Source organism: Mauremys mutica, chromosome 2 (assembly GCF_020497125.1).
Source record: "Mauremys mutica isolate MM-2020 ecotype Southern chromosome 2, ASM2049712v1, whole genome shotgun sequence".
Classification (NCBI taxonomy): domain Eukaryota; kingdom Metazoa; phylum Chordata; order Testudines; family Geoemydidae; genus Mauremys; species Mauremys mutica.
Window position 1 is genome coordinate 47,614,125 of NC_059073.1, and position 12,114 is coordinate 47,626,238.

General features: G+C 39.1%; 1 protein-coding gene across 3 annotated transcripts in view; it reads right to left on the reverse strand.

Annotated features, from left to right (window-relative positions):
- Positions 1 to 4,540: 4,540 nt before the first annotated feature.
- Positions 4,541 to 12,114, reverse strand: part of LRRC69 (leucine rich repeat containing 69) — a 40,914-nt gene continuing 33,340 nt past the window's right edge. For 2 of the 3 annotated variants that reach the window (XM_045003069.1, XM_045003067.1), the window contains one exon: positions 4,541 to 8,006. In XM_045003069.1, coding sequence (XP_044859004.1) covers positions 7,896 to 8,006 — 111 coding nt within the window. In that variant the 3' untranslated portion in view covers positions 4,541 to 7,895. The remainder of the gene's footprint in view (positions 8,007 to 12,114) is intronic. The other variant, XM_045003068.1, reaches the window with a different exon arrangement.

Below are 12,114 nucleotides of genomic sequence, written 5' to 3' on the forward strand. Positions count from 1 at the left end.
ATTTTAGACTAGGTCATATCACTCAGCTGCTTGTAAATTATTTCCTCCGAGTCTGCCATCGCTCTAGAAAGAAACCAAACCAAATCAAAACTTATGGTGTACTTGCCTAGTGCTTTGCAATTGTACTGCACCAGTTGTTTCTCTCTCAGGAACAGGAATTAAAACAATCCACTGTGTACTGCAACTCTGAACACGCAGTCAGTGTGCTAGATTCTTAGTCTGTCATAAAAATAAAAAAAGAGATGGCTCATTAAAGGACCAAATCTGTACAAGACTGTGCATTTCTGATCAAAACACCCATTACAAAAAAATCTTCTGCCTTTTGCACATGTCTAAGTTTTGTTACTAGCCCTTATTTCACATTCCTTTTGTTTACCACAAGACTGATGGATTATATAGGAACGTCCCTCTTGATCCTAAGTGTTATCAAAGGAAAAATAATTCAAGTATCTACCTATACATTTGACTGAAATTCTCCTTTGTAACTGATCAGGAAAAGTTACATATTTCTAAGATTTTGTAGTTATAATAATTCAACAAGGGAAGGATAGCTTAGTGGTTTGAGCATTAACCTGCTAAACCCAGGGTTGTGAATTCAATCCTTGAGGGGGCCACGTAGGAATCTGGGGCAAAAAAAAAATCAGTACTTGGTCCTGCTAGTGAAGGCAGGGGGCTGGACTCAATGACCTTTCAAAATCCTTTCCAGTTCTAGGAGATAGGTACATCTCCAATTATTAAAACTAAACATTAAGGGGCTGATTACACACAAAATAGATGCACCATTGCACAGCCAAAATACATACCTAATTTGTACAAAAAATTATTGCACAACAGACTAATACAGGGCCACCTGGGGGGGGGAGGGCAAGTGGGGCAATTTGCCCCAGGGCCCCCCATGAGAGTTTTTTGGGGCCACTGGAGCGGGGTCCTTCACTCACTCCAGGGCCCCCAGAGCTTCTTCCGCTCTGGGTCTTCAGCAGCAATTCAGCGGCGGGGGGTCCTTCCACCCCGGGACCTGCTGCTGAAGTGCCGGGTCTTCGGCGGCAATTCGGTGGTGGGAGGCCCCTGCCGCAGAAGACCCCAGGCCCCCTGAATCCTCTGGGTGTCCCTGGGCTAATAGCATGCACAAATTATCTAAATTAGCTATTTGTGCATTTAATCATTGCAACTGCATGTGCAAATATAGGCACAGAATTGTGTGTGCATTTTGCACAAGTAATTGTGCATCTAACAAAGTAAAACTTCTCCCTGGAAGAATGCTTTTGGCTGAACACTTGTGCTGTGTTACTGCTCCATATTTATTGCAAATAAATATGATTTCTGTCATTTGTTTCCCAGTGCTTTCTGACCTGGTATATATATTTAAAGATGCACTTCAATTCTTTCACCCCTCGCATGTTAACACTTTCTTTTGAGAAGAACAGTTTTTGCAAATATCCATTGTTCTTTGCAAAATTAAATCAATTTCTTGCTTACTACAAACAATTTAGTATCTAAATTAGTCCATCTATTAGCTTTATGTTTACACATTTTCATTTTATTAGGTAAGTAACAGCTTAGGACCTTCCTGCCTAAGAGACCTTCTCTCTCTCTTTCTGCCTTGCTGCCAAAAATGAGATCAGCAGAAACATTTGAACTGAAGTTCCATTGCTCTAACTGCAAGATGCTGCCAGCCAGATATTCTGAGAGGACCCCATGGCTTTGGAATTCACACATTCCCTTGTTCCAAAATACCTTGATGATCTTCATGACATACTGAAAAGCACATCTTTTTCCCCACACATTTGAAAATGGAGAATTGTAAGGGTGGGAAATTGTTGGTGTAGGAGGGCAGTTTTAAATTTCGATGCTCCTGATTTTCTGATTTGGGGTATATTAAATGGCATAGCTGTATGTAATCGCACCTCTCACCTCCAGAGTGCTTCCTAGCATCCAGGTACACAATTGCAGGGATTTTCTCAGTCTAGCACCTCTTTAGTTATTCTTGTGCTGTAATGGTCTGTTGATATACTTTGTGTAACCCTCCTGTCAGGTCACTGCTCTGTCCATTTCCCTTCCAGGAATAAACAAAAAGCTCCCAAATAGGAAATTCAAAATCTAATGGCCTTCAAACACATCTCCCAGCATCTATCTGCAACCTGTCCTCCTTGGCCTTTTACTCTTAACACCCAAGGACCCCTTCCTGGTCTGGGGGAGAGGCAGGGGAACCCAGGCCCACCTACTCTTTTGTGTTCCAGCCCAAGGACCCTGTTTTAGGTAGATAAGGACTGTGTGTTTTTTTGATCCTTCTGCTTCTTCCCTGAACTGTCCCTACAGTCATCCTGATTGACTATGTCTTCACCAGCTCTCTGCTATCCCTGCCTGAAGCTGATTCCTCACAGCTTCTCCTTAGCGAGCCATGAAGGTACCTTCTCTAAGACCATTCCCAGCCCTCCTCTGAAGCAGCTGGGCTATGTGCGAGCAGTCCCCTGTCTCGTACCATTAGAGCAGTCGATATCTCCCTGCTCCAGGCAGGAGTTCCCGCTCAGCCCTCTTCTTTGAGCTTGGGTTTGTGTCTCAGGCCTCTTGCTTGGAATAGGCAGCTGCAAGGCTTTATCCAGCTCCCTTCAACTGAACACCCTCTCCAATTAGCCTGTCAGTCTGCCAGCCTTCTCCAGACAGTGTGGCCCTGCTGTGAGGAAGGAGGCAGCCTTTATACTGGTCCCCTTCTCCTGACTCCTCCCCAACTGATGGGGTGAGAGGATCCTTGCCCTGCCCTCTCTGCAAGGCTTTGGACCCTTAAAGATACAATGTCAGGATTCCTTCCTCAAGCATCATGAATTCCTGGGACTCTAAGGTCTCCCTATATATCTATTGGACCCTTCCAAGCCCTTAAAGGGCCATGCCGGGTGCCTGGGTGGGCTGACCACTAGAAGCCACTGCCCTCCATGGCACACTACCCCATCATATGGACTATGTTGGAATATACAGTTTGAAATTCTGTTAAGAGGACTTATGGGCTAGGGACCAAGATTTTCAGTCTTGGCTCAGTGCAAATGAAATAGTTAATTCATCATTACCTCACACATGTTATGTGGTTTAATTATTTGTAAAATGCTTTAATATTCTTGTTTTAAAAGTGCTTATGTATGTCACAGTTACAGGTTTAACTGACCCCCTCCTGTTCTTCCTTGAGGGTACCCACTCAAGGTTTAGGCTTCTCAGCTATCACCTCTCATGGGGCAGAGACCCACATCTCACTCTCTTCAGACCAGAGGTTTGGGTTTACTGTCCCTCTGCACTTCACTGCTATTTCCTAGCAGGTCTGACTGGGGTCTATTCATGCTAAATACTTACCACATGTCACCTATTAATCTTATGGGGCCCTAGAAAGCCAGTATCTTTCCAACCCCACTGCAAGGGTTAGTACCCCCACCCCGAGACAGAATGTCTTGTCCATTTGCTGAATCAGACAGATGGCTGCAAGTCAATTTAAACTCAGCTTCTTTTTTTTTTTAAATAATAAAATCCCTTTTCTTTGTTAGTTTCTGGAAAACCCAGTTTGAACCAGTATATGCAAACCTCCTTGGAAGGGTTCCTCTCTGGAGGTGTTTACAACCTAACTGATTCACCTTAATCAACCCCCAATGTTTTTTGTTCCTGGAGCTGTGGGAACTGTCCTCACTGCAGCTGCACACAATCCCTTACCCACAGTGATACATGAACTTAATACCATATGGTTCCCAAAGATAGGCTGCAGTATGTGACAATCTATACAAGTGCAGCATATTTCTATTACCTTAGAATTGGTACATACCTTCAAATGCATTACAGGCATTCTCAAGTGACCAATTGTTACATCAGACATTATCAATTATTTTTAAAGTATGCTCAGTGTTCTAGCATGGTCTAAGCATGGACAGTACAGCATTCTGTGCCTGCTGTCTGGAAATCTCCCTTGCATAGGGTCCCTTTTCAACCTATCCCAGATGCAGTAAACAACTTGAATTAGGGAACGTACAAGCATTATAGATTCAATGGATTGATTTTAAACTGAAGCAGATTTATATTTTGGGGGCTCTTTTACTACCACTGGCTCCTATTATTCCTGGTGACCAATCTCCCTTCCACCCAGCTATTACCAGCTTTGCATTCTTCCTCATTCACTTGGATATTTACTGATTCTTCATTCAGATCAGACCCCGTACCTTCCTACCCAACTACCATTATCTGCTTTGGATGGATCCTTCCTTGTTCCCCATGGACCCAGAGTTTTCACATCCCCCTGCACAACCTTCCTTGTCAGGCTGTCTTCATCTTTCCCAAGTGTTCAAACATCTGCCTATATCACAGCTGAGCCTCACGTTACTGAAGCTTCCAGGGACTGTATCAAAGGTGAAGAGTTTTGCAGAGGCAGAGTAGCCTTTTTAAGGGGTGTTCAAGCTGCAACTCAGGCTAGTGTTGTGAAAATCCATTCATCAAATATTTTATTTATGCATAAACATTTTGTTCACAATTATAGATTAATGTAAATTTAACTTCGAAAATCTTTTCAGTCTGTCTTTCCTTGGTTATTATGTGAAACTATATTTCTTACTAAGAGTCCTATGAAGGCCCTTTGAGCTATGTCCAGGGGCCCTATGATGACACCACAGTGGTGACACTTCAGTGTACTTAGGCATTTACAACTCTTTCTTTTCTTTGCCTATTGTAACACTGAGGTTACACAAGTCGCATCACAGAGGCATTGATATACAAGCATCGTTAGTTAGCCATATAAACTGCACAGTGAAAGGAACAATGATAATCCATATTGGTTCATTCCTTTTTATTAATTCCTGCTAGCAGGAGCAGCAAGATTATTGAAAATCCTTCTGTGCTACATGAGGCCTGCATGGCAGAAAGACATCTGGGAAAAACATCAAAGGAAGTAAAATACCCTTTGGAACTTAAATAGCAGGTGAACCTTCATTTTTCACACTCTCCATCAGTTTACATCAGACCTGCTGGATTTCACTTACCTATAGTAGTTTGAGATTCTTAGTTAAGGTGGAGGCAAATACTACTTCCACAGGGCTCACGGCTTGGGGTATGAAGAACCTGCTCCCACTGAATACAAGGGAGTTTTGACTGTATTTAAATGGGAGTTTAACAGGATGTTTGTGATTTGTGACGCCCACAGATATTCCAGGGGAAAAACATTGCTGGGAGACAGACGTAATAACAAATGCTATTTGAGAGTCAAGGACTAGCTGAGAGTTGTAGATGTCCCCCAATCCTATTAATCCCCATGGAATATTCTGTGTCATGGTCACTATTATTATCTTCAGATGAATCTTTACAAAAATACACAAAAGTATTCTTCTCCTGTTTCATCTGCTAGCATGGAGCGTGATGTCCGCACATCACAGACATCAGCATAAGCACAGCATGTATTAGTCACGCTGATTTAAGCAGAAGAGGGTGTTCTTCAGAAGCAGTCACTGATTCTGCCCTGCAGCATGATTACACAATGCACCAAATGGACACCACCAATGGAATCCTTCTCTCTCTAAAGGGAAAGTGTGTTCCCAAGGATTGTGCCATCCCATTCACGCCCAAACAAATCTTCATGAAGGTCACTGGTGTCTCACTCCCTTCCCTGGAGACAAAGGGAGGCCATAAATACAACTTGCACATATGCATTTTTAGTTTCTTGAAGCTGTAGTTTCATTGGGTACTTGGAGAGCATTTCTAGGTTGAGGAAGTGTTCTGTTCATCTTATCACGTATTTCACAGACAGAATTGCACAAAGAAATTAACACACAAGGCACTAAGTGACAGTGAGGTTTTTCAAAGTTAAGGCTGATACTGCTTAACTCATCTTCTTATGCCTTCACAATACAACTATTATAATTAAAGACAGGACAAATCTATTAGCTCATTGAATCCATCCTGTTGGAAACTTTATGTAGTGTTCCCCAAAAGAGGATGTTTACAGATATTAAACCAATATTAGTCTGGATCTTAGCCAAAAAGGCCAAGGAAAAAATGCAGCACACATTGTATTAGAAGCCAAGTATGAATAACTCCACTGCAATAAAAGGAGGCAGCTAAGGCAGCTTTGAATTTAACTTTTCTTGCTTCAGACAATTTGTGTCAAACTGAATTATTTAAAAAACAAATGATTTTAAAACCAAACTAACCAAATGTTTCTCTGAAGTGCCTATTAACTGAGAAAATACAACAGAAAGATTGATCAGGCAGTGATTCATTCACAGCATTAGTTATTTAATAGGACAGTCGAGACCTATGATGTAAATGTGTATTTAGAACATATTTAGTATGTATACCACGTGTGTGCAATGCAAAGCAGATGCTCCTGTCCATGTGAAAGAGCAGAATTTCAGCATTCAGTGTTCCATCTACGTCTGTTTCCTCATTTTTGATAATGTAATAACAGTGGAATTCTCTCACAGATTGAGTGATCACATTCTGTAAGACTGTCCTACCTGGAAACTGTGGAGGATGGAGTCCTTTCGCAGCTTCTATAAGGGGTTCCGAGTCACTGAATCTGCATATGCACAGATGTGGTAGTTTGTTCCCTAGCCTATCCTCAATGCCCTCCTTCTTGTTTGTACTTTCAGAGAGGTATGGTGAATCCTCCCTTCACTCAGACTGTGCCCACTACTATCTGCACAGTATTATTGTACTGCTTCCATGATACATCCTCTGTCTGCAATGAATTTCACTTGAAAGTGAGTACACCATATTAGAGATAAAGTTCTTGAGAAATGTTTTTTGGTGCTCCACCGGTGCCTCACAGAAATGTAAAAATCACAAAAATATTCTATTTAGAGAAAATTCTGCTTGTTTTTTGGTATTTGTTAACTTGTTCTTTACTCCTAGGCAACAAATTGTTTAAAAACAGTCTTTGCTCTTTAAGTATGTGACTGTTCCTGCTTATTATTCTCACCTGAAATAATTCTGGACCAAATGCAGAAAGGTACCTAACCACATCCTTAACTTTCAACAAATGAACAGTCCCACTGAAATCAATAGGACTGCTTGTGCTTACATTTAGGCACATGCTTAAGCACTTTCCAGAACAAGGGACCCTGTTTGTAACATTATAATTAATTGCAAAGGACAGGTTTATGACATTAACAGAGGAGTATAAATTTAGGGGAGGAAGATTTAAAAATGCCTGTTTTAATCTAAAAACATCCAAAGGGATCAGAAAGCAGGGAAGAAAAGAAACCACAAAAATAAAACATCTAAGAATTGCTTCTATATAGAATGTTTTCTCAAAGTTTTCCATGAGGCATAAGTGCCTCTTTAAAAATTAAAATTGTTTTATGCAAAAAAAACAAAAATCTTAAACTGGTCATCTTTTTCATTATTAAAGCACTCATACATATTTGCTCCTGTGCTAAGACACTTGTGTGCCAAGTTACAAACTTCTACAAAGCTGGATTTATAATGGCAATGAAAGAATATATAAAGAATCACTTTGACGTCTCCATATATTTCTTTGAAGCTTTAAAATTTGATCCTAAATTCTCAGAAAAACAAATTTTCATAATAATTTCACATTAGAACATAAGACATCTGTCAAAGAAGCCACAATACAATGTCTGTTTACAATTTGCACTATAAAACTCTGCGTCATATTTAAACAATTTCATTGGTTTAATTCATCCACTTTTAGAAGTTGTGTTAAGTCTGCCAAAAAACATCAGCATCACACAGTTGTGCGGAATAATTATGTATATGGAGATCATTTCTTTGTAATTCATTATCTCTCCATAATATACCGTATATTTTACATTGAGAACAGACACAATACTGAATTCTAAGAACTAGCTCTTGGGTAAGGGTAAACAATGCCAAAGAGGGCAATCTGACTGATGTACTGAGTGAATTCCTTGCCTGCTCTATGGTACAGCAATTCCAAAGAATCCATGGCCAGGATGGTTAAAGCATTTGTAAGAGCACAGCAATGTCCTTACAGGCAAGAGGTGCACGTTTCTGCTTATCTTCATTTTCTTTAAAAAAAATAATAAAATAAAATTCAATGTAAAAATTGCAAAAATAGAAAATATTTCTACACTACATACACAATTAAGGCAAAGCTGTAACACTGGTGTTTGATATTACTCTCAATAAAGTTGTCTCATAAGAAACTAACAACTCCCAATTTTCTGAACACGCTGTAAATGAAATAATTCTTCTAAGGTCTGATACTGCAGGCCTTCTACAGGCAAAATCACATTAAAGTTTTAGCTTGAAGAGTAATATTAAAATTGATATCCTTGGGGCCATCTTTTGTGCGTGCTGCAGCACTGAGCACATTAATAAAAACAAATGAATGGGAGTTTTGCCAGTGTAAAGACAGCAAGACTGGGTACTAATGCAGTCTAATATGTATAATCTAATGTGAAAATTGGTCAATAGGAGGAGTCTGTGGAAATTTTACTGATTTTTTTGGTTTTGTTTTTTAAATATACTTGAAAATCAAGACATTACACCAAGAAACTGAGGTGTTAAAAGAGATTGAGAGCTTTACCTCTTCCACCCTGTCTAAATTAAGCAAGCATTTAAGAAATGGAGCTATACTGGTTATCCACAGATCTCTGGAAGTTCAATGACTTGAGAAATACAGGGATCTACTACTACTGCATTTTTTGAAGTGTGATATTACAGTATTGCATAGAGGCCCCAACTGAGATTGGACCTCACTGTGCCAGGCACTGTCTGTACACATAGTAAAATATAGTCCCCACTTGGAACAGCATACAAATCTAAACAGACAAGACAGACAAAGGACAGGAGGGGAAACTGAGGCACCGTGACTTATCCAAGTCACACGGCAGGTCAGTGGCAGAACCTCCTGAGTCCTAGTCCATAGCCTCATCCATTGGAAGACCATCCAGGGCACAAGAGTTTCTCTTTAAAAATTCAAAATAATTTTAAGATATTTGCAATATTCAGTTTAATTTTAAACCTTTTTTCCCCGCCCTTGACCATAGTTAACACATTCATAGACTTCAATAGCTTGTTCGGTCCTAAATGTGTAGTTGTTTGTAAAATAGCCGTGACAGCTCTGAATTAGCAGCTTAATAAAATTCTAATAATTCTATTGTAGTTTTTCAAGTCATTTTCATTCCTACGGAAATTAGTTAAATAAATGATTACATAAAAGACTGTACCTTAAATTGATTAAACAACCCTGTCCTGGGCAGTTGTACAAGAAGCCAACCATCCTGATAATAATGCCCATAATGAACACTCCAGCTAAATGAGTTTTGTTTCTCTATTCCAGAATCTTACGTTTTTTGTGGGGAGTTGGGGTTTTTTAAGAGCTATATATTTGTGCTGTCTGAATTTATCTGTAGGGCCAAATTTTCAAATCAGACACTAAATTGTGTGGAAGTAAATCAAAATAGTAACATAAGAACAGCCATACTGGGTCAGACCCAAGGTCCATCTAGCCCAGTATCCTGTTTTCTGACAGTGACCAATGCCAGGTCACCCAGAGGGAACAAACAGAATGAATGAACCAGCTTGCCAATACAAATGCAAGGGTAGGCAAGTTCAAGTACTGTATCAAGTATGAATTGAAAAATCTGGTCCTTGTAGTTTTATCTTCATACAGTTTGATTGGAAGCTTAATGGGTTAAAAAACCTAAATTAATAGAGCTCAGCAGTTTAGTTATATTTACATAATAATAATCCATATGTATTCATGTAATCCCAGGTCTGAACTCCACCAAGGAGTTCAGAGACAGCATGCTCTAGTGGCTTTGAGCAAGGGACTGGATATCTGGGGACCTGACTACCGGTATATCCCTCACTCTCTGCCAGTGATGTGCTGTGTAACCTTAGACAATGGTTCATGAGCAATATATGATGCAACAAGGAGGCAGAGCTGTCAGAAAAGCAGTATATTTAATAAAGCTGTTTCCAAGAAAACATGCTCAGGATTTTGTTGTTTCTATCTATATCACATGCAGGACACATCACATCACATGAACGTTCATAGACTTACACTCACACCCCAGCTTCTAGTTCCTCCTGAAACCCAATTCTCTTTCTCCAGTACAACTCATCAGACTACAGACTAGTCATTTAACCTTTCCACCCTTATCTGCTCTAGCAAAATTAGTACCCATATTCCTAAACTCCTAGTGTGGAGGACAAGCCTCAAGGATTTTTTACAGCATGCTGTGACAATCAGTCTTGAACATGAGCATACACATTATTCCTCACTCAGAAATAAAGAATAAAAAGATGATGACATATGATACTTAGTAGGCTTGCTTCTAAATAGAGGGTCAAATTATCAAAATAGGGACTTTATACTTACATAAACAATGATGTCTCCACTATCAGTTCTAGGTTCAAATGCTAGTACACTCATAAATGATTGCATTCATGTAATTAAGAGACAGACTGAGTTCCATTTGAAAATTTGCATTAGGATACTATTCATGCCAATCAACATCCTTTTAAAATGTCAATTGGATTTTTTTTTCAAAGTTTAGATCTGAGTTGCTATTCCTGTCTTATATGCAGCTGCTCATTCACAAGGGTCTGCTTTAGGGAGTTTAATCTATCAACAAGCATGCATGTATTTTCTGCATTGGGCAGTGCACAAATTACATTCTGCAGGGCAACTCATAACTCAGGAGAATACCACACTGTGTCCTTCCTGTTTGCTGATACAATAAAATGACTTCATTTTGGTCTAAAAGACATAACATTGTCCCCTTAAGTAATAAATATCCTGTAAGCAGACAATTTAGAATCTCTTACATGCCCATGAATACTACCATCTGACCAGGTAAACTAGAAAACTAAAATGGTAATGGAGTTAAAAAGAGCAATAGATATAAAGCAGGAGAGCAGAAAATTTGAGAAGTTACCAAAAACTTCCAAGGCCTAGTGATCAATGTTTTTGAACAAAAGAGAGCAAATCCTAATGCAGCTATGAAGATGAAATAAAATACTGTATATTTACTATTAGTGAACTTTAGTCATACTTCTCAATACACACAGGTTCATGACAAGAACAATCATGGTTAATTAGGAATTCTGTATAATTTCTCCTCTTTTTGTGCTTAATTATATATAGCAATAAACAAATACAAAGCTGTAACATATACAAATACATTACAACAGTTTTGTGACTTGGTCTATTGTAGTTGTCAATTTCAACTGCTGACTGTATTATGTCTAACTCAAACAGGTAATTTTAGCTCTTAAGCAAGTCTTTTATGCTGTAAATCATGAGTAGAATTAACAATATAAATTAAGGTGATGTATGCTTTCCTGCTCCTCAGCTAACTGTGTTACTGAAAGGAATTGTGGTTACAAAATTGCATTTATTTTTCCATAATACTGATCATCCAAGTCACCCTCATTTGGAGGAAGGCGTATTTATTTTGATATGTTTTGAGAACAGTTTTTAATTATATAACATCATTTAATGCAGGATTGAACGTTCATTATCCAACACAAAAGTAGTTTATTCTCTAAACTCCATGACTTTAAGAGGATATATGGAAAAGTTAAGATAAACAACAAAAAGAAATGAAATATATATACACACACATATATCCTGAGGGCTAGCTGGCTCAGGAAATTGCTAATGGAATTCAGAGCCTTTTATTTCTTAGTCACTGGCTTCATTACGGCCAAAGTCAGTAATAACTGAAAGCTGTTACTAAAACCAAGGTGTTGGCCTATGTGAAATTAGTTTGTTGGTCCAAGGCCTGTTCCTAATTGAAAAGATCTATTTATTTTTTTTAAAACATATGGTTGGAACTCTTGCAGGCAGTCTAAGCAGAGAGGCTGAGGACTGAATGGACAGAGAATGCATTACCTCCTCTTCTTTCAGAGTTCTTTTCAGAGAAGATCTGAGGCGCACTAACACAGGGGTTTATGTGTAATAGAGTTGGTGGCTGTAGTTTAGCTACAAGTGGGTGGTAAAGCATTTCAGTAAAGTATTTGATACTGTATTACAAAATGTGTCATGAGAACATAATCTAAATTTGTTGGGATGGTAGTTCTGTCATACAGATTGAAAACTGGTTGAGATAAAGAGTGTGCACTGGCTAAGTGAGGTGCCTAGCGGTATGTGGCAAAGGTCAG